The sequence below is a fragment of the Vigna radiata genome, chromosome 2 (assembly GCF_000741045.1).
Source record: "Vigna radiata var. radiata cultivar VC1973A chromosome 2, Vradiata_ver6, whole genome shotgun sequence".
Lineage (NCBI taxonomy): Eukaryota > Viridiplantae > Streptophyta > Magnoliopsida > Fabales > Fabaceae > Vigna > Vigna radiata.
In genome coordinates, this window is record NC_028352.1 from 21,530,352 (window position 1) to 21,554,330 (window position 23,979).

The window sequence follows — 23,979 nt, forward strand, 5'->3', positions numbered from 1 at the left end:
AACATAAAGGTATATCTTGTTATAATACTTTTCCAGTAAAACTTTTAAAATTTATTTAAAGATAACATCGGACATATTCAAAGTAGAAGAAAACAGATGAGAATTTCATTAAGAATATCTGGGTGTACAGGTCCAAAATTACTATTATTATTTCTATTCATTATTAAGTATAATATTCAATTATCTAAAATATTAATACTTATAAAACCAAGAAAAAAAATGATATTTATGATAATATAAACAAAATTTATGATATAATAAATTAAATTAAGTTATTATATATTATTACATGTTGAAGCATATTTTATTTGTATATTAACATATTCATGAAAAAAAGCCTATAAATATATGGTAATATATTTTCATTTTATATTCTCATATTTACAACTATTTTTTATTCATTTGAACGATGGAGTCTATAAGACTTTCTTATTTTTGCTACAAATAAAAAATTATACTTACTTTAAAGATTATAATAGTCTATCTCAAAAATCATTTAAGTTAAAATATCATTAACAAATCAACAAAATTTATCTCATTATAAAAATTATTATGTATTTATTCATGGTTAAAGTTTAAGATAAAATTTATCAAAATTTAAAACGCATACAAATTCTGATTTGAATCAATGTTAGAAACTATAAATATATTTAACTTTTTTTTATTTTATATAAGATTTTTTGTTTTACTTTTAGATTATGAAATTTAGAAGTTATTTTTTTCTAAAAATATATTTTATTATTAAATAACATAAAGAGAAAAATAACTTCAAATTATAGAATACAAAATTTACAACCTCTCCTCATTTTCTTTTTAGCTTTTATCACTAATTCAATCTTATTCTTCTTAAATTTTGAATTGTATAATTTAAAAGTTATTTTTAACTTTTATCTTTCAATTAATTTATGGCTTAATACCTCCATTGGTTCTCATATTTGTGTGCAAATATCAGTTTGGTCCTCAAGTTTTGAACTGTCTAAGTCATAATTTTTGTAAAAATGCACACATTTTACCCTAATCGTTAAGTTGTCTTAAACGACGTTAATTGATGCTAAGATGATTTTGTTTATTTTAGGCTTAATCTCTCTCTTGGTCCTTATGTTTGTGTGAAAATCTCAGTTCGGTCCTCAAGTTTTGAATTGTGTCAAATGGGTCATAATTTTTGAATTGTCCACAACGGCGACATTTTTTAGTTTGAGAGGGAGAAAAGGTGAGTCGAGGGGTTTGAGGGTGGAGGAATGAGTGAAATGTGATCAGTGATTGGAAGGAAAAAGAAAGACCATACACACGTGGATTTAATGATTTTAAAACATAAAAAAAAATTACAGCTCATTTCAAAGTTAATGCCGTCTCAATACAGTTAAGGTTGGGGTAAAATGTTGTAAAATAATGTTTGCATTTCATAAGGACTTGAGGAAAAAGTGCAATAAGTGATTGGAAGGAAAAAGAAATACCATAGCCACGTATATTTAATAATTTTAAAACATAAAAAAAATTACAGCTCAGTTCAAAGTTAATATCGTCTCAATACACACTTAATGGTTGAGGTAAAATGTTGTAAAATGTTTGCATTTCATAAGAACTTGATTCAAAACTTGAGGACCGATCTGAGATTTTCACACAAACATAAGGACCAAGGGATGAATTAAGCCTAAAATAAAAATTTCATCTCAGTATCAATTAACGTCGTTTGAGACAACTTAACGGTTAGGGTAAAATGTGTGCATTTTTATAAAAATTATGACCTAATTGAGACAATTCAAAACTTGAGGATGAAACTGAGATTAACATCCAAATATGAGGATGAATAGAGGTATTAAGCTTTAATTTATTTTAGATTATACAAAATTGTATAATTTTGTTTTTCTAAAAAAATACAAGAAAAAAGGTATGAAAGTACAGGAAGGAACCGACAATAGTATGTCTTGTTTTATACTCCTTTGTATTAAAAAAGTTTATAGAAACATTTAGATCCACGTCAGCATATGTAATTAAGGTTCAAATTAGGGCACAAAAGCGTGTTCTATGGAGTTTTTCTGTCAAGTGCCAGCTATGACCATTATGACCAAGAACATGAGGAGAACGTGTTTTATAAAACATGTCATTAGCAGTGACCAACTCTTATAATTAGATTTTGGGAGAGATAGAAAAGTGTTTTACCAAAAGTGGGCTTTTGACTAGAGAGAAGAGAGACAGAACAAGCATATCCAAAAGTTCATATCGATTTATTACATTCTTGTACATGTATGTACTAAACTGAAGGATTAGTTTGTTTCTGTCAAAGCTGGTTTTGTCGATTGAACAGTGATGTCTCTGTTGGGTGTTTATTCCATCTGTGAGGTTGGCAAAGATGCAGCAGGAGTTGCTGGTATTTTAACTCCTTTTCTTTATGGGGTGATTTATTCTGGTTGGAAAGATTGAAAACTAGATGAAAAAACTTTACTTTTTGAGATTAAATTTGGACCCATCTCTGTGTTGATCATGATATACACTTCTTGGACTGCAGGTAACATGTTTGCTTTTGGGTTGTTTTTATCGCCCATGTAAGTTTCTTAAAGTGAACACCTTTGACAATAATTGAGCTGAGAAGAGTTTGTTGTTTATCTTTTCATTGATGATAATAACTCTTCTGTTCTGTTCTGAACTCTAGACCTACATTTAGGAGAATCATCAGAAATGGGTCAACAGAAATGTTCTCAGGGCTGCCATATGTTTATTCTCTCTTGAACTGCTTGATCTGCTTGTGGTATGGCACACCTCTTATATCACCTGATAATCTGTTGGTGACAACTGTTAATACAATTGGGGGAGTCTTTCAGCTTGTGTACATAACCATCTTCTTGATTTATGCTGAGAAAGCAAGAAAGGTTAATCTTTTGATGAACTATTGGAGTCTTGTGAATGATAAATGCAAAAAATAAAAATAAAAAATTGGTTTATTTTCTTAAGCTGTTGTGTACTATAAACTGTCATTTGATAGGTGAGAATGCTTGGATTACTCTTAGCAGTTTTGGGCATATTTGTGATCATACTAGTTGGGAGCTTGCAAATTGATGACAGGGCAATGAGACGGATGTTTGTGGGACTCTTGAGTTGTGCTTCTCTCATTTCAATGTTTGCCTCTCCATTGTTTATAATTGTATGTTTGTCACTTCCTAGACACCAATCCATTTATCAGTTTCTGCATCTGTTACTTTGGTGAATTTGTTTTACATATTTTGTCTTTGTAACTTCTCAGAAATTGGTCATTCGGACAAAAAGTGTAGAATTTATGCCTTTTTATCTTTCACTTTCCACCTTCCTGATGAGCATCTCTTTCTTTCTTTACGGATTGGTCAGTGATGATACATTCATTTATGTGAGTTTCCTTTCAGCTCGATTGTTTTCGAGATACTCATTTTAGTTTTGTTGATTTGATATGAAATAAATCTGTCTGTCTTTGATTTTCTAGGTGCCAAATGGGATAGGAACTGTTTTAGGAATTGTGCAATTGATATTATATTTCTATTACAAGAGTTCATCCACTGAAAACTACAGACAGCCCTTGATAGTATCGTGTGAATGATCCATGCTGGTGAGTGTTGGCAAAGTGGAGGCATAGGCAAATGCATCATGATTGATTAAGATTTATGGTCTTTTCGTCGGTGAGATACTTCTCTGAAATTAGTAGCAGCAATTCTATGTGTTTGAAATGTTTTCCATTAGTTGAATGAGTGAAATTTATAGTGTTGTGTGTGAAGTTTTTCCACGCAATTCATGGAGATGTGTGAATTGCATTGAAACTTTTCACTATATTTTAATTTCATTTCTGGCTGTGCCTTATGTCAACTTTCTATTGTTGCTATATGAGAATGAATATGGTAGAAACCAACTTGTATACAAAAATACCAGTGCAATTTGAAATAATCTCTTCCTAGACCAATGTTCTACTGGGAATTGAATTCGTAACTTTGACTTTGATATCAATGGACTTACCACTAAATAAAAAGCTATAGCTAATAGTTAGAGTGTAAAGCTTAAATATACAATTTGATTGTGACTCGATTCATCTAAGTTCTCCTTTAACAATTGTATTCGATTATGACTCGGTGCACCTGGATTACGTCACGGGACACTTGTGTAACCCGTAACAATGCTAATGATCAATTATAGCAAACTTGCATGTGAGCATGAACTTTGTAGTTAAAATATTCTAAGTAAGATTAGAGCCATTAGGTGACTGAAGGAAGAAACTTAAAAGAATAGTGTTAACATTTGACATTTGCATAAAAATAGGATTTCCCAGTAAACCAAGTATTAAGTTGATAAAAAGTTGTAACTGATCTCCTAGTTGATAATGTGTCAGTTAAACTAGATACCATTTTTGCGTAGTTTCCACAATTTTTAGATATCCATAAACTTCCTTTACGTTCTTTTTATTCTTTGCTTTTGTTAATGCAGCTTCCTAATGCGTCAATTATGAAATGATACTGAAATGGAAAATGCATAATTGAATTCTTGGAAAAAACTGCAATTTTATGAAATGATAGTTACATATTTGAACTGATCACACCATGTCATTACTGTGAAACCTCATTGTCTGTCTGCTACAACTTCACAGAGATAGAAAAACCCAGTAAGCGAGTACTAAAGTAAGTCTCTTAGAGTAGTCCTCACTGTAACAGTTCCTACTTCCTGCATCAAACAGAATAAAAATTAGACATAAACAAATGCAGCAAAAATGTTGCCTGAAACTGAAACAGAGACATTCCTGTGATTCAGTATTGTGAAGCAAACACTGTTGCACCTATTGAGTAACAAGAAGTTATTGTGGAAGAAAATTCAAACTTTTTTGTGTGTGCATCTATGCATTCATTTAAAATGAACACAAACAACTCAATTTTGGCAACAAATGTTGGGGGTGTAGAAGAGGATTTTATTTTGATTCTCATTGAACATGTATCCATGAGGGACTAAGAGTTTTAGATGTGATTAATCTTCAAAACGAAGATCACTCCCACAAGACCAAAACTTGTAAGGATATATTCAAAGATCCTAATTGTGCTTAAAAAGAAATGGACATAAATATCATGCATTCACTCATTTTACTTTATAGGTACCAAATAGGTCTAGTATCATCATTGTCCCCATTGCAACTTCTTCCTGCAACTCCATATGCCATGTTAAAATACACTTTTGTTTGGAATACGAATTCCGGAACTCAAAAGGGTTTGAAATTTTTAAGTATATGGAGGTGCAGGAAGAACTATGGAGGAGCACGAAGAAGCTGTCTGTCCCCCATTCATCATGTTGGTCTTAAAACTAATGTGTTTGCAAAGAATGATCCTATGTACAGTTAAGAACCTTAGTATCCTATATGATGATAAGAATTACCTGTTGTGATGTTTCAATGAAGTGGTGAATTTGATTCTGTGAATGACGAAGAAGTCTTCCTCTTTCATCATAGAGAATGAGGCCACTAAAACTTGGCAACTCACACTTCTCCCCTCTTAGTATTGGTCTTTGCCACACTGGAGATTCTGAGTTATGGCTTTGCCACCCACTTTGAAGACCCTGCTGCCTTTGTAAGCCAAGTAGTGGGGATCCCCTCTCTCTCTGCCATGCAATGTTCTCCTCCAATTTCCTTGCCTTGCTCCACAGCATTGACCCCATCAGAACCCTCTTGACTGAAATCCACCCTACACAACCTGGTTTTGACCATTCTGTAGTTGTAGTAGTAGTAGTAGTAATAGTAGCATCAAAATTAGTATTAGTGTTTGTAATTGTGGTATTCTTTTCATTGTCTTCATCTAAAGCACCCTCTTGGTTTACAATCTTATTGTTAATGGCCTTCCTTCTAAGTGTAACAACAATGCAGAGGCACACAAGAGCAAGGCTTGCACATGCAAGAAGAAGAACAGCACCTAGTGTTGAAATCTTCAATTTGTCTTCCAAATCCCACAAAGCTTCCATGAGTTTTCTTTTTCCTTTTTCTACTTTGAGTATGACCAAGTGAATTGAGGAGGAGCCTAGGTTGTTTTAGCGGAATATGTTTGGTAATTAATGTAGAATAATGAAAGTATGATGAAACATTGATGATGATGTTGCCATGTTGGGTTGGCAAGTTTCATATGAGGTCCACCGCTAATGGAAATGTTGAAATTTGGGCCCCAATAAACACCTCTTGTATCTACTTAATATTGCTATCCGTTGAATTGAAAGGTGGCTCACCGTTCAATGATTAATAAAGGCTTCTCACGAGAATTCTGTGGTTGTCATCAAGTCATGGAAAACTCAGTTTTAGATCTTTGGGAATGGGAAATATAAGATGTGTGCTTCTACTCTGCTAGAGAGCTCATGGAAACTAAAATTTAAAGATGTGATTACGAGAAATTATCATCTAAACAAGTGATTAACTGATAATGATATTGATAACTTTTTTACAACCCGTAGGTCATGATTAGTCTATTTTAAATATATAAAATAATAAAATAATCACACATAATTTAGTAAAAAAAAATTGTTAATATATTATGATAGAAAATATATATCACTTTACTTTCAAATAAGTCAACCATGAAGAAGAATTAGTTTGGTATCAAATTAAAATAATAAATAAAAATTGCTTTTCTACATTTAACTGTTTTTTAATTAAAATAATTATCTATAATAAACATTCTTTCTGTAATAAAATTATAAAAATGATTTATATTTTTTTATAATAATATTATTAATAATAATTGTATTATTTTTTGTAATCAAGAAAAATAAACACGTACATTTTTATAATACGCGTGTTTCCATCAGTAATATAAAAATTGATATGAAATAACAGTAAATCAAATCATTTAAAAGTTTTACTCAAATGTCATATTGAAAACTGTGGTAACGGAATTGGAAGGTTTAGTGTTGATAAAACTACTTTTTGAAACCAATATTAAGATTATTTTTTACGGTATCGTGAGGTCGAGTCATCTAATCCCTCCACAATTTCTTTTCTTTATCGATTGTCTTCTCCGTTTTTCTTTGTCTAAGTCTGTTCGGGAGGATACCTGTCAAAGGTCCTCCGATGCTAAAGTCAGTTCAGGAATCCGTTCGATAATCAGAACGTAGTATTAAATGTGCAACAAATGAATCTACTTATCTTTTACCTTTGACTTCTATATATAACATATGGTTCTGGGATTAGTGAAACCTTAATCAAGGCTCAATCACACCCCAATAACCTTTAATCCTATATTTGTTTAATTTAATCCATCTTCTTCTTAATCCTTGACACGATCCTTTTGGGCTAACCGTCCATCTCATCGCATTCACTGGGTCATCCATCTAAGACGTCCAAGGTTCCTAGTACATTAATGTTATAAATTTATTTATTTATTATTTTTTAACCCTTTACTATATGTATTCTGTGGTTTTAATATCTTAAGATTGATTTAAAAGTGAATTTAAGTCAATGCTTCTAATAAAATTCGTGCAATAGTACTATACTTTTCAGAAAATAATAGTTTTGGAAAGAAAAATAAAACAATTAAGAAAAAAAAACCGAGGATACCGCAATTTATTTCCACCATAACTTTTTTCCTACACCCTATATATTTGAAATTGCCTATTTTACCCTTTATAATTTATATGTGTAGAAACCTTTTATAACTTTGTGATTTTCATGCTATTTTAAACATCAAAATTTTGACAAAGAATTAAATGAAAATCAAGGTTTGTAGAGCTCAAAGATTGGAACACATTTACTAAACATTGATACTTTTTTTAAGAGCTTTCGAACATTTAATGGCTTTTCGTTTCTTTCCAAATATTATAGAAGTTTTTTGGATTGATAATATGAAAGGTCTATCAAGTTTGACTATCATATTTTTTTGAGCATTTTGGTATCGTACATTTTATGCATAACAATTCTTGTACTTGGAATTAGAGAAGGAGGAGAGAAAAAAATAAAGTCACGATACTTAATTTTTAATGTTAAATAATTTTCACGTCAATTTTCACCCATACATAGTTTTCATGTCATTGATGTATATGTTTATAGTTATTGCGGTTATTGTTTATAAATTGCTCCAACCTTAGGAATAGGAGAATATTAATGGCTGCTGATGAGAATGTCATAAATAAATTGAAAAAATTTAAAAATCATTATTAGGATGTTTTCAGAAAATATAAATCCTAGTATAAATTAGATTATCCACATATAAACTCATAATTAAAATTTTACCTCCATCAGCTAACTTTGTAAACAATGTATGTTCACTTTTTCATAACCATTTTGTAGAAAATATCCTTTTATCCTATTATACCATGCCCTTAGTGAATGTTTGAGTCCATATAGTGTCTTTCTTAGCTTGTATACTTCTTCTTCTTCTCCCTTCTTTATAAACTCAATCGATTGTTGTGCATAGATTTCTTCCTTAAGTTCTCCATGAAGGAATGCGCTTTTCACATCCAACTGAAATATGATCCATCCATTTTGTGCAACCAATGAAAGGATTATACGAATAGTGTTTAGTTTGGAAACAGGTGCAAATACCTCTATATAATCCATTCCAAAGTGTTGTGCATATCCTTTTGCTACCAACCTTGCTTTGTATTCGTCAATATCTCCATTCTCATTTAGCTTGGTCTTGTATACCCATTTGACTCCAATTGGCTTCACTTCTTTTGGCATCTCGGTTAATTTCCACGTTTGATTTTTTCCTATAGCTTTAATCTCTTTTATCATTGCATCGCGTCATTTCTTACTCTTGACAATTACTATTGTAAGAATCGCCCTTGTATCATCATCAGAAAATCCTTCTCCTTCTTCATAATCTACCATCCAAATAGGTTCTTTGCGATGCCTTTTAACCCTTCCTTCAAGTGGAGTCTCAAGTACTAGCGTGTGAGACTTAATTCTAGAATCTGTTTCAGTAGCATTTTGTGACTGTGCTTGTTACTACTCCTCACTGTTTGGTGTGTCAAGTTGTATACCAAAACTATTCTCATCATGTTCCTCCCATTCAACAATATTTTGTTGATTCTCTGCTTTATTATGCTCCTAATTCTAGCCTTAATGCTCTTCAAATATTACATCCTTGCTAATTGTAATTCATTTGTTGACTAGATCAAATAACATGTATGTTTTGGACTCATCACTAACCCCCAACAAAACACATTGTTTACTCTTATCATCGAGCTTAATTCGTTGTTGATCAAGTGTGTGAACATGGGCAAGACAACCAATGACTCGAAAGTAGTCTATAGAAGGCTTCACTCCACTCTAGACTTCTTTAGGAGTTTTATCTTTTACTATTGTTGTGGGGGCTCCTATTCAGAATATAAGCACACCATTTTGTTGCTTATGGCCAAAAAACTTTAGGTACCTGCCTTCCATTCAAAATTGCACAAACCATATTCATGATGGTTCTATCCTTCCTTTCATCAACTCCATTATGCTAGGGAGTATATGCGGCAGTTAATTGCCTCCTTATTCCTTGATTTCTACAAAAAAACATCAAATACTTTTGAAGAAAATTCACCTCCCATATCCGTCCTCAAACATACAATGTTTTCTCCAGTTTCTTTTTCAACCATTGCCTTAAAGCTTTTAAAATACAATGGTTTTATTCTTTCTTTCAACAACTTCATTCTACTAGGGAGTATATGCAGCACTTAATTGCCTCCTTATTCCTTCATTTCTACAAAAAACATCAAATACTTTTGAAGAAAATTCACCTCCCATATTTGTCCTCAAACATACAATGTTTTCTCCAGTTTCTTTTTCAACCATTGCCTTAAAGCTTTTAAAGAAAGAAAAAACTTTAGATTTCTCACCCAAAAAATACACACGTGTTTTACGTGATAGATCATCAATAAAACTTAGGAAGCATTTTATTTTTCTCTTTGATGTTGGTTGAATGGGTCCGCACAGATCTGCATGAATAAACTGCAGCCGCTTAGAAGCTCTCCGCTTACTTTTCTTAGGCATAGTGTTTCAATGCTGCTTTGATGCTAGACAATGTGCATAAAGACTTTGAGAGTGGTAATTGAAGACTTTTCTTAGGCATAGTGTCACTATAAATAATATGTGGACTTGAAAGATAAATGAAAATGAAAATGAATGAGATGAGTTGAAGATAAAAAGAAGTAAGACCAAGGGGTGAAAAAAAAAATCCTTATTCATGTGCTTCCCAAGTTGGGATGTAAGTGTTAGAAACATCAATATAACTATTTTATCTATAAATATGTCCTTCTATTTTAAGATGTATAGTCGTTAAAATATATAATATATTTACTAAATAATTTAGCATCAATTAATTATATAAATAATGAAGAAAATATTTATATGGATTGACTCAAATAGTAAGAATCTTGTCTCATAATTAAATTGTTCAAATTCTGATAACATCATTTTGGAAATGGAATATATTAAGTTGGTCCATATTAAGTATTGTTTATCATATAAATAATTAGAACAGGTTAAAAACATATAATATTTGATAAATATATTATTTTTATTACATATACCATAATTAATATTATAATTATATATAGTATTAACTGCTATATTTATTAAATACTATAATTAACAATAAATACGATTGACTTTTCTTAACATTAAATATTTTATTATTTAAGATAACTATAAATTGAAAATCTCTATTAATTATATTATATTTAATAAAATAATATATTTAATTGTATTCGTAATTTTGCAAACAAAAATAAATAATTGTTATAAAATTTATCGCATATATATATATATATATATATATATATGAATATTGGGAAAGATTTAGTTTATAAACATACTTTAAAGTAACAAATTTTAACATTGATATAATGGATTTTATTACTGTACATAATGATTTATCTAAGTGTTCAAATAATATACTAAGTTTTAAACTAATATTAAGAATCTTTATTTAAATCTAGTTGGATATATAATGGTAAACTAGCTAGATATTTTCACTCATCTTTATCTCGTGTATGTAATAAGTGACGTGTATATATGTAATTAATTTTATTTTATAAGTGGTTAAAAAATAAATGAATGTTAATAAATACAATAATCAATACATGATTGATTATTGTGTAATTAAGTTATTAAAATATATATGGAATAAGTTCGTTACCTCAAAGATGGAGTAAATAATTATTATATTAAAAAAAATTTACCATTTACCATTTTGATGATATAACAGATAAAAACAAAATGTTAAATGGAAAGTTATGTAGAAACATTTACCAACATGTACAAACTTATAAAAAAATCTATCAACTTGTACATAAAAGTTATTTATCATTTATAAACAATGAAAAACTACTGTACTATATACTAAACAAGTGATGATATATATTGAAATACTTTAAAATGTTTGATTTGTTGCATGACAATCCATTTTTGAATTCTTTAAAAGGCTTAACAAATTTAAAAGTAAATTTGCTTCTTGTTTAGATATATGACAATAGATTACTTATTTTAAATGAAATAAAGAAACACAAATAAAAAATTTAATTATAAAAAATAAAACTAAAATTTAACAAACCTACCATATACAAACATTTGTATTTTTTATGGTATGATTTAAAAAACTTATAAAACTAAACCCTAAGAAAGTGTATGCAGACACCGTTGTTCTTTCCTCATTCTCTTCGTAAACAAAAAAACATGTCTTCTTCCTCCAACGAACTCATCCTCACTAGCTCCCCTGACGGGCCAATCATGGTCTACGAGACTGTTAGCCGCGCCGCCGTGACACGGTTCTCCAGCAGCCGATCTCCCTGTCGCGGCCTGACCATGGTGGGCCGGAGATTGTTGGCAGCCTCACACGTATCATCAGACACGGGTGCAGGCTCCATCAACATCTACAATTGGCATGGTTCTTCCGTGTTTCGTAACTTCCCCGTGCCAGAGCCCATTGCCCCTCTCATTGCAACACCCGATGGAGCATTCCTCTTCGGTGGTGGCATCTCAGGGAGTGTTCTATCTCTTTCAGGTTCTTCTGGGGATGTCATCAGATCAATTGTTGTTCATTCAAGTCCAGTTTCCAGTCTTCATCTGAGCAACGATGGGTCACTTGTTATCTCAGGCAGTGAAGATGGAACAGTTGTTGTTGTTCCTAGCTTCAAGATCGTTGCTGAGGGTTCCTTGGAGGAGAATGTGGAAGACTTGATCTTGCACAAATGGAAGGCACATTCTGATTCCGTGACTGCTTTGAAGTCAGTGATGGGTACTTTGGTTTCTTGTTCATTAGACCGAACATGCAAGTTTTGGAATCTGGAAAACTGTGGGGTCCTTATGCAGAATGTGACATTACCTTGTTCCGTTTCTGGGGTTGCCGTAGATTCATCGGGGTCAACGTTTTATGCTGGTGGTGCAGATGGGTTTGTTTATAATGGGCCGGTGAACGTTGAAGGTAGAAAATTAGTGGGTGATGATAAGGGTTGTAAGGTGAGAAAATGGGGTCAAAAGCATAGTGGGTGTATTGTGTCATTGGCTTTGGTGAAGGAAGAGAGGAATGTGGTGTCTGCTGCAGAAGATGGGAGTGTGTGGATGTGGGATGTTGAGAAAGGAGAAGTTGTGATGGTTTTTGGGGATGAATTGATAACTATTAGTGAGATGATTGTGATAAAGGGAAATGGTGGTGGGTTTGGAGTTGGAAAGGGAAATGATGTTGCAGTTGATGAAGGGAATGATGGAGGGAGCTTCACTTGTTCTAGGTTATGTGAAGAAGAGATTCTTAGGACAATGAATCAAATGACAGCCCTTGAGGAGGTCAAGGATGTTGTATTACAAGACAGGAAAAAGGCCATTGAAATGTTGGAATCTGTGATTGAAATGTATGAGAGACTTTTGAAGCTTATCCTTAAGGAAGCTACAAAAGCCATTGAACAAGAAGAAGAAGAAGATGAAGAAGACAAAGATGATGAACATGAAGAAGAACACCAGAATGATGATAAGAAGGAAGGAACTAGTACTTTTGGTCCTCAGTGTACTCAAGAAACATGATAATTTTTTGTAGAATTATTTGGTGTTTGGGAATGATAATGAATTTTAATCTTCTTATTTTATCTACATATTGAATTTTTCCAGGGCACAAATAAATTTCAGATATTTGGAAGAGAATTTTATGAAAATATATACTAATAATTTGTGAATGGAAAATCATTTAATTTCACTTTCAACTACTAGTAAAATAGTTTTAACTTTGATATCTTACTTGTTCCATATTATAAGAAAGTTTATAAAAATTGTAAAACTAGAATAAAGTTAAAATTGACAAGTTTTTTTTTTCTTTAGTATTTTCAAGTTTATTTAGCTACTTATTTTATTAACTATATTTTATTTACGAAAAATGATAAGTTATATATACAGAAATTGAAAATAAAATAAAATTAATTAGCTAACTAAATTATTCAAGAATGACCATTCTAATTACTTTTATAGAGACAAAGAGAATAATTTGTTTAAAAATTTAAAGAATAATGATAGGTTTACATACTTACACTCATTTAATATAATTTTTATAATAAGAAAGTGAAAAATAATGTGTCAAAATGAATATAGATATGTTTATCAAAAATATTTTCTCAAATTTAATTAAAATTATATAACATCAACATGTTTATAGAACTGCCTATGTATTCAAACTAAATGATATCACACACACACACACACACACACATATATATATATATATATATATATATATATATATATATATATATATATATATTATAATCTAAAATGTTTCTATTAAATATTTCATTTAATAATTAAAAAATATTTAATAAATTATATTTTTTAACATTACTATAAACACTAAATAGAATAATAAAGTAATTTATCTAATAAATATAATCATTTAATTCCAATAAGTAGATTTTTAAATATTATTTAGAAAATATAATAAGTACGATATATATATTAGTTAAATACTTTATGATCAATTAACTACAGAAAAAATGAATAGAAATATCAAGATTAGTTGGCATAAGTAATACCGGACTTGTCTCTTAATTAAATAATCTGATGACAACATTTTGAATATGGAATATATTATGTTGGTCGGTGTTAATTAGTTTAATGTGTAATAAATAATTCTAGCAGGTTAAAAAAAATCATGAATAAAGTATTTGATGCACATTATTTTTTTTAAAAATAACATAATTATTTATACAGTACTAACTGAAATATTGATTAAATACTACATAATTAAGTAATAAATATAACTGATCTTTTGTTAACATTAAATAAATTTATTAAATAATATAACTCTATTGAAAATTTTACTAACTATATTATATTTAATACATATAATGTATTTAACTTTCACAATCATCAAAATAAAAAAAAAAATTGAAATAAAAATTTGACTTCAAATTATATATATATATATATACATAGTTTGATAATTTATTTTGGTGTCATATTTTTAACTTAATAATTTAAAATTTTAATAAATAAAAAATTATTTTTTTCATTTAACGAAATAACTAATTGAATAATTTTTTTATTTCAAAATATATAAATAAAATTTGTTTAAAATTAATTGTCACTTAACTTCTTTAATACTATTTTTACGCAATTATATTTTTTTGAAATTCTATTATCTTTGTATTTTTTTATTTAATTACTTATGAAATAAATAATAAAACTAAAAAAAAATTGAAAAAGCGAATGCAATGGAATTTTTTTTTTGCTATTATATAAATAAATAATTAACTAATGAATTATTAGAAAAAAAAATAGTTCTTAAGCATCCCTTTAAATAATAAATTTGGACACATTGTAATTCATTTATGTTTACAAACATACATGATTTATCTCATATATTTAATTGTTACTTAAAATAATAGTAAACTGTTACAAATAATACTATAAGAGTATGTACGTTAATCTAGTTGAATATTTTCATTCCTTCCATATATTATATGTTATTAGTCATGTTTGTAATAGATTTATTAAACATGTGAATTTAAGCCTATTTAAAAGAAAATAGATATAAAAAAATGTGCGATATATAATATGGGAAATAAAAGTTAATCATTGAAGTAGTAACATATTTAAATAAATATAATAAGATAGACTATTTTAATTTAAAATAATTCAATAATATAAATAGGATTTTGTATTCTTATTTTATTATCTAAAATATTCATCATCTTTCTAAACCTTTTTTTTTCAAATTCTTTTTCTCTTCTTTTCATAAATTCTAACTCATCGATTATCTGTTTCACAAGCAAGAAGTGTCTGGAAGATCATAATAGAGTAATATTCATTCCTATCTGATCAACTTTTGGTATAGAGCAAGTAAATTACGACTCCTTTTTTCTTTTGCTCTTAGTTTGAGATCATGTCTAGGAATCTTTGATCGCATGTGAAATCTATCTCATTTTTCTAGTTCCTTGTTGATCAGAGGTTCTAACAACTCTCCTTGATCACTCTTCGATAATTTGCAGGTGTTCCTAGAGTTCCCTGCGTTTAAAACAACTATGGTGCGTTCTTAGAACTGTGATAGTTCTCCTTAAGGTAAGGGAAGCCAATGACCTTTTCTTGATGTTACTTTAATTGATGATTTTAGTTAGGTCATGTTAAATTTGGTTAAAACTAGAAGTTTATTTGTCTTTGTATGAATTGTGATTTGAATACTTAAAAATAATTAGTGTTGTGATGGATGTTATAGAATGTTATGGATCTGTTTGGATGTGTTCTTGACGGTGAAATTTTGTGTTTGTGAAGTTAGTGATGTTAATTGAATTGGAATTATTGGGAAGGAAAAGTTAGCTTGAGTTCTATGTTATTTTGGTCTAAAATGGGGGGGCTTTAATAGGTGAGTTTGAGAAATAAAGATCTAAATAGAGATATGGTAATTTAGGTTCTGTTGTATGGTTATTTAGGACTTGTTGAGTTGAGAGAATTGGTAAATTTATGATCTACCAATTCTTATGTCATTTGTTGTGCAAGAAATCATAAAACATTTCTTTTGTTTATCATCAAAAACACATATGTGAGATGGGTTTTGCTAGATATAGCTCCCCCTATCAACACTTCTATTTTATTTCCATCTTTATCCATTATCTTCCATCTTTGCAACCAAACAAGGCATTATTGTGTAATATGTTTACTGAATTCATTTGTGGAAGCACTTTTGAATTAACTGACTAAGTCTATCTTACAAGCATACATATAAGGATTGCGATACCTGAGTGTTTCCATACAAAAACTTGGTTATATCCAATTAAGTGTAATACTAATAATTTATGCAACCAAATACAAAAAAAATAAAATTATCCTTTTAGGGTGTCATATTGGATTATTGAACATCTTTCGGGCATAAATTCCTTAAAATGACCATGCTCGTCATCAATTAATGGTCTTTGACTATGCTCATCTTGTCACTATGGTCATTGTTGTTAACAATTCTTCTGCCAAGTAAGCCAATACCAATGCTTCTTACAATTCCTCCATTTTGAATGCTAAAAAATTTCATTTATTAGCAACATTGTTGCTATTCTAATTCATTCAAGAAGTGTTTGTACTATTGGAAATAAAAATCTATGATTGCTTCTAAATCTAAAAGAGTCACAACTGAGGTGCATAGTCACATCGTCCTGAATTTCCTAGTTCTTGGAAGCATATTGATATACTAATGGAATTACCTTTGTCCTTCCTACTTTTGCAATATTTTAATGTTCAAAATGAAAACGTGTAGTTCAATATGATTTCATTTGTAAATTACTGCTTGTATCAAAACCCCAGTAGAAGATTTCAAGATATACCATTGCTCTCAACCCAACCAATAAGCCTCCCAATACAGGGAATGAAGCTCATGGAATACTAGTGGTCTTGCATACATTGTCAACAATAGCCAGCATATATGACGTACACCTAGATAGGGCCAAAGACACTAGGCCAAATAAAATACCCAGAAATAGATACAGCGGTCTTTAAAAACGAAATTGAGTAATACATTCTATAGAACTATTTATTTTGAAACTCAAGAAAGCAAAAGCTAAATTCTCTGTGACAATTTCGCTATTCTCAATCTGATGGGTAAGATTTAAAGTGAGAGTAGTGAACTTAATTTTGAGCTCCCGTTGTATCTATTGCTGGGTATTTTATTTGGCCTAGTGTCTTTGGCCCTATTTAGGTGTACATCATATATGTTGGCTATTGTTGACAATCTGCGCAAGGTCACTAGTACTCCATGAGCTTCATTCCCTTTATTGGAAGGCTTATCGGTTGGGTTGAGAGCAATGGAATATCTTGAAATCCTCTACTGGGGTTTTGAGAATGTTGACCCGAGTGGTGTTTGTCCATACGGTCATGACTCTGTTATTCTTTTGTGTAGGTTGGAGAACATTAAGCATTAACATCTCGATTGTGGTTGTCCTAATATGGATTCCTCAGTTTTGGTCTTCAAACGTTCAACCAAGGACCAGGCGGTCTCGCTTTTTTTGGCCCTTCCACCTTATAACTTAAGCTAGCTTGATATTAATTGTCTAAATTGTTGATTGGCTACACTTTTTCTTATTGTTCAAATTCGAATTGTTATTTTTCTTTAGTGGGGATGACAAGACCCTACAAACAAACCACTTGGCCAATTTTTAGCAACCAGTCGAAAAGGAACTTTTTCAACTCTTGTCGAGCCCTTCACAAGTGGTCAGTGAACGTTTTTCAACTCCTGACTAACCTTCAATAGGTGAGGAACGTTTTTCAACTCTTGTTGAGCCCTTCACAGGTGGTTGTTGAGACTTTGGCAAGTGTACCAAATCGTTCAAGTAATAAAACCAGTAAGACCGAATATCGTTTCCCAATAGACTCGTTTCACTAGACAATAGTATAATTTCCAACTAACTTAGACTAAAGAATGCTTCCATAATTTGGGTTTTTGTGCAATAAAAGTAAACATGAAACATAAATAGTAAAAGTTATCTTTGGTACTCAAACACTTGGAAATGGTAAGATTAGAAATAATATGGAATGGTATTGTTGGAAATATGATTTCACTTACTTCACTCTTATGTATAGAAAATCACTTCCTCTTCATTGATATGTCAATGTCAACCTATTAATTTACTCAAGCCCCAATCCCTTGGTAGAGAGAGCCTAGACTTCCTCATTAGGTTCCAATCCCTTGGAAAACCTAACAATTATTTCCGCATTAAGAATTGAGATTTAAGACAACCAAAGGTCCTAGTTCTATCTCTAGATACTATTTCCTTTAGGTGTTTAATCGAAGTCCAAATTTACCCAACATTTCCCAATATTAAGTAAATCCTAGAATCATGTCATGGGTAACAAATTCACAACAAGCATTAAGAGAAGGAATTAAACACTAACAATCAATGAAAGAGGCATGTATTCATTGAAAACAAAGTGATTTGCATAAGAGTTCAGTGACTACATCAATTTCCCAACAACAATGAAACTAGCTCTCCATGAATGGAGAGCTCAAGCTTACAACAATGGTGGAAATGGAAGAAGGAAGAAAACCCAAGGATGAAGAAGGACTGTTCTCACAGCTCCTAGCTCGCCTCCAAGAGCTCCAAATGAGAGGAATCGTGTTTGGGTAGCAAAAGATAAGCTCCTCGCGTTTTAGGCCTAAAAAGACCTATTTTTGCCACATCAGCATTGCCACTGCTTAGCTACACCTCAGCGGCAAACTTCCAGAGAGCTAGGCGCTCAGCTGCACCCTAACGGCAGCCTTCTAGAGAGCAGGGCACTCAGCTGCACCCCAGCGGCAGCATTCCAGAATTCACCGTTTTTGTTGTTTTTCTTGCTTTCTTTGGGTTCCAATGCCTTCATTTGATGTATAGATTTCTTCCAACTACTTTAAGTACATAAAAGTAGGAATTAGTGATCAAAATATTTCATTAAAGCTTAAAGTGCAACCACTTAACAAACTAAGAGAAAACTAGGATTTACAAGGCAAAAGGTTAAGGAAGAGTTGACATTTTCTCTTAATGCATTACTGAAATCATGGTAAAATATGTCCTTATCAACTACCGCAAACTTAGAACCTTGCTTGCCCTCAAGCAAAAGTTATCTGGCTCTCACACAAAAAATATTTCCATCTTGATATAATTAATGGCAATATTATAATTGAGTGTTATGCTAATGCAATAGAAAATAAATGATTAATTATTAACATATAATTTGAAATAAATAATAGGTAATTTATGTCATGAGATGAGTGTGGATTTAGGTAAAACACATATGTATGACATGGTGTGCTAATTTGATATTATATGAGAATGTGACAAATGAATTATGTGATATGTTATTCTTTGGCTATTTTTATTGTAATTGTGCTTACCAATTTTGTAATGGTTACTTTGAATTGAGATGAATATGAATGGAATGATCTTTGAGAAATTATTATGCAATTTGGAGTGATAAGGGTGTTAAAAGAATGTAAACATGCTTTTATGATGATGAAATTGTTGTGATTTGATATGTTTACATATGGTGGAAAAAGAAGGTAGTAATTTCCAAAGGGAAATACTACTATGTTTGATTGATGTGTGGAGTGTATTGATGCTAGAGTTTCGTAGTAAGACTATCTTGACTCTATTAAGGGTTAAATCTACAAATGGGTGCTTTACCTTGATATACTTTTGGTATGAGATGTGGCCATGGGATGGTGAGGACCTTTGAAGGGGAAGGGTGAGTATACTCAATGTAGGGTCTTAGGTTTTAATCAATATACTAAGTCCTTTAGAGGTCATGTCTAGTATTAGAAGTCCCACATCGACTAGAGATAAGGCCAATTGATAATATATAAGTGAGGTGCAAACCTCGCCTTACAAGCCGGTTTTGTGGGGTTGAGTTAGGCCTAAACTCACATTCTAATATGGTATCAGAGCCATGGTTAAAAGCCTATCCTAGCAAGTTCTAAGTGGGCATTTCTCTTTCTATTCCACCCGTTGTCGGGCCGCTATTGGACCACCCAATTTCTACTATCACGCACGAGATGTCTATACCTCGGCGTGAAAGGGGTGTGTTGGAAGTCCCACATCGACTAGAGATAAAGCCAATTAATAATATATAAGTGAGGTGCAAACCTCGCCTTACAAGCTGGTTTTGTGGGGTTGAGTTAGGCCTAAACTCACATTCTAATATCTAGACTTGTCAATTTGGTTGTATCATATAGTTTGACCTCACATGGGTTGGGACCAGAAAAATTCACAGGATCAAAAAGCCTCTCATTAAAAAAATCCACAAGGAAAAATTATTCATAAAAGTCTTGTGGATTAAGGTCAACCCATGAATCTTTTTGTAAAAGAAAATATTCATTTTGAATATAAAAAAAAATACAATTAAATCCTAATTTATGGAAAATCTAAATACTTTTAGTTTGTTAAAAGAATTATATACAAACATTTTAATCATACTAATATAGATTTTGTAAATAATTTCTTCTTCTAATAATTATTTTAGTAGTGAATCAAATTCTTAAAAATTACTTTTTCTCTTAGATTTGCTAAAAATTTAAACATATTATATATTGATATCTAAAATATTATTTAAAATATTTATGTTATGTGATATTATATATTAGCATGATGATGAACGCTAATTTTCTCAAAAGAAACTTACCACATCATAATAAATAAGAAAATAAAAATATGTCATAAAAAATAATGTAAAAAGATATCTTTAATTATTAATTAACAATTGAATACGACAAAAAAAATCTCGTAAAGAATATAGTATTGTGAATTTAGAAATATTAAGACTAAATTACAAATCTCATAAATAAAAACTGACATCTTTGTCACATAAAAATAATATACAAAATGTTTATTTTATAATTAATTATTCATCAAATAAATGTGGTTGCAATATAAGATAAAAATAATTATATTTTATAACAACATTTATTAAAATAAGACAACTATTTTTAACTCACATATTAATAAAAGCATATATTCAACTAAAAGATAATATTAGTTTGTTTCTTTTTTCGTTTCACCTTTTTATAATAATATCAAATTTCGTTATCTTATTTGTTTTTCCTTTTAAGATGTTTCTCTTTAAAAATTGTAGAGTAAAACAAATTTAAGTATTTAATAAGTTTTGAAATTTATCTTCACAAAAATTATTCTGATTTATATATATGTATATAGTTTTATAACACAAATTACGTCATTGTAAATTAATAAATATATTATAGTCAAATATATTATATATTTTATGATATAAAAATATTTAAAATTATAATATATTAAACTATTTAATAAAACATATTATTTTATATGTATTAATAAATGATATTGTTTGTAAGAATTAATTAAAGTTTTATAATAAAGTTCAAACTCATCTTAACCTTAATCACAATCCATTTGAGAGAAAATTTTGAGAGTGAAAATTTCTTTTTGACCCCACTTGAAGGGGCTTCCTAAAAGGGAACAACTTCTTAAAACTGGAACTTTTTCTAAAATGGAATAGGATTAACTCATAAATTATGGGTCAAGTTATAGTCGTGTCTAATATATGATGAGTATGAGAAAATGTAAAAGTGTCATGATACTCTTTATTATTATAAAAAATTGGCTTAATACTGTTTTTGGTCCCTAGTTTGGGAGGTTTTGTTCAATATGGTCCTACCTTTATTTTTTAATAACAATTGATCCCACTTTTTGAAAAAACTATTCAATTGACTCTTTTTTTGTTACGACGTCAATTTTCTAATGGTGCTGGTTATGACGTCAATAAGTTCTTTCATGCATTCACCTATCCAAATGTTATTTTAACAGTCCTGACATAATGTTATGTTAAAAATCATGTAATCATCGTATACAATAAGGACTATAATAAACAATTTAAACTTGAATATGGGACCACTATGAACAAAAAGGACTCAATTGAACAGTTTTTTCAAAAGGTGAGATCAATTGTTATGAAAAAAAAAAAGGTAGGACCAAATTGAACAAACCCTCCCAAACTAGGGACCAAAAGCGGTATTAAGCCTAAAAAATTTGACTTTGTATTATGAATTGATGTGTGAATACAATAATATGTGTAATCCTTTATTATTAATATAAATTTAATAACAATTTTTTTTTTTTATGTTTGTTATGGTTTTGTGATTTTACTAGTGCAAAAACGTTGTTTAACGTCACCCAATAGACGTTGGTTTGTTGATAACCCGACGTATATGAGTGGACGGTGACATTATCGTAAATAGCTTGGTAACGTAGACGTCGGTTTCCAGACAACGCGATGTCTATGATATTGTAGACGTCCCAACTGCTGCAAACAGACGTCTAATGGCCTGAGGTATGTCAGAAGACAGTCAGTCCCGTGATGTCGGTGTTCACGGGGGGCCTACATCTATAAGGCTGCAATTAATGCTTTCACCTAATTCCCAGGCGCTTAGACGTCGCTTAGTCAACAGGCGACGTCTACGGCCTGAATATGGAAGGCGAGAAGATAAAAAATCTTCAATTTAGGCGTCGGGGATTTGTGCACGCGACGTCTACGTGCCTGTAATTAATTAGATTCACCAAATTTGAGGGTCGTAGACATTGGCTAGAAGGGGCACCGACGTCTATGTGCCTGTAAGTAATGATGTGCATCATTATAGACGTCAGCGCCCCGTCAAAACTGTCGTCAATATCCCTGACAGGAAATCAAATGTCAATCGTTTCAGCTTCCTAGACGTCGGTTTTCATTGTGATCGATGTTTAGTGGGACAGTTGAAAAGTTAACTTGGACGTCAAGTTAGTAACAGAGCTGACGTCTGTAGTCATATAGACGTTGGCTATCTGGAGAAACCGACGCCCAGTTTCATTTTAAATAGAACGCAAACTCTTCGCGGCATTCAGTTTTTGATAACTTCCTCTTCCTCATCTCCTTTTTCTCTCGCGACACTCTTCTTTTTCTCCCTTTCGACACGTCTTCTTTTTGTTGTTGCATTCTATTGTTGTTTCTGATATCTTTATCGTCTTCCTCCTCTCTTTTTCTCTCTTGCGACATTGCATCCCAGGTGCGTGGTTTTTTTTTTATGCTTACCGTTTGTTTAGTCTTTCGTCAATTATCTTCTAGTTCAACTGATTAAAATTTGCTTTCTTTGTGTTGTGTTTTAGTGCAGTTTTGTTCCTTTCTTGGGATAACGTAGTAACACATTCTCCCTTTGCTACCTGTCTCCTGGAAATAGCGGCGTCTTTTGAATTTCTTTTGATTGTTTCAACCCAAAAACGACCCTAGGTCGTTGTCTAGTTTTCGTTTCACCGTGATTTTTTCCTCTTGCGGATGAAAAATGGAACTAAGCAACCACCCAGGTTCGGTTTTGGGTTGAAGGGGCCATAAGAAATTCAAAAGACGCAAGCTTTTTTTTTTGGGGAAATTAACAAAAGGAGATTGTGCTACTAGGCTATCCAAAGATGGGAACAAAACTGCACTAAAACACAACCACTGTATTAGACGTCGGTTAATGCAAAAACCGACGTCTATAGTGACTTTAGACGTGGGTCTTTATCATGTTCGACGTCTATATATGCTCTTCGACGTCGGTTAATGCGTTATCCGACGTCTAATTAGTGCCTTTAGACGTTCATTCAAACCAGTGTCAACGTTTATTGACGTCATTTGTGGGCACTAACTGACGTCATTATAGACGTCTGTGGTTAGGATGTTGGACGTCTCATTGACGTCACGGGTTTAGACGTCGATTTAAGATTAGACGTTAAAAGCCCAAAATAACCGACGTTAAACAACATTTTTGTACTAGTGTCTTTCTGCTATGATCGTACCATTCACATGTGTAAAGAATGAAAGAGTATATGAAAACAACACTAATATTACCAAGTGATATCTACTCATCAACATTACAAGGATAGTTATAGGAAAAAAATATTTTGTACCAATTTTAAGATTTCCCTTGTATAATAAAATATTGTTTTGAAAACCTGTTATCTTGGAGTCCTGTACATTAAACACATATCTCACCCTTTTAAACACAGCCCAAAACGGTAGAGTTAGCTCATTTTATTACAACC

General features: G+C 31.0%; 3 protein-coding genes across 5 annotated transcripts; 2 read left to right on the forward strand and 1 right to left on the reverse strand.

Annotated features, from left to right (window-relative positions):
* Nucleotides 1-2,062: 2,062 nt before the first annotated feature.
* LOC106754826 (bidirectional sugar transporter SWEET2) lies at nucleotides 2,063-3,828 on the forward strand. 3 transcript variants are annotated; one of them, XM_022778795.1, is made up of 6 exons: nucleotides 2,063-2,368; nucleotides 2,507-2,543; nucleotides 2,651-2,867; nucleotides 2,981-3,139; nucleotides 3,340-3,358; nucleotides 3,452-3,566. In XM_022778795.1, the coding sequence occupies exons 1-5, from the start codon at nucleotides 2,308-2,310 to the stop codon at nucleotides 3,340-3,342; spliced, it is 477 nt and encodes a 158-aa protein (XP_022634516.1). In that variant the 5' UTR covers nucleotides 2,063-2,307; the 3' UTR covers nucleotides 3,343-3,358; nucleotides 3,452-3,566. The 3 variants fall into 3 exon arrangements, with proteins under 3 accessions (XP_022634516.1, XP_014492382.1, XP_022634515.1); XM_014636896.2 differs by having other exon boundaries at nucleotides 2,070-2,368; nucleotides 3,239-3,358; nucleotides 3,452-3,828; XM_022778794.1 differs by lacking the exon at nucleotides 2,507-2,543 and having other exon boundaries at nucleotides 2,071-2,506; nucleotides 3,239-3,358; nucleotides 3,452-3,828.
* Nucleotides 3,829-3,957: 129 nt separating this feature from the next.
* LOC106755874 lies at nucleotides 3,958-6,388 on the reverse strand. The gene is made up of 2 exons (XM_014638096.2): nucleotides 5,374-6,388; nucleotides 3,958-4,674 (listed from the first exon to the last, which is right to left on the reverse strand). The coding sequence occupies exons 1-2, from the start codon at nucleotides 5,950-5,952 to the stop codon at nucleotides 4,627-4,629; spliced, it is 627 nt and encodes a 208-aa protein (XP_014493582.1). The 5' UTR covers nucleotides 5,953-6,388; the 3' UTR covers nucleotides 3,958-4,626.
* A 5,250-nt stretch (nucleotides 6,389-11,638) lies between these two features.
* LOC106753265 (guanine nucleotide-binding protein subunit beta-like protein) lies at nucleotides 11,639-12,979 on the forward strand. Its single transcript, XM_014635055.1, has one exon. The coding sequence runs from the start codon at nucleotides 11,639-11,641 to the stop codon at nucleotides 12,977-12,979; it is 1,341 nt and encodes a 446-aa protein (XP_014490541.1).
* The last annotated feature ends 11,000 nt before the right edge of the window (nucleotides 12,980-23,979 follow it).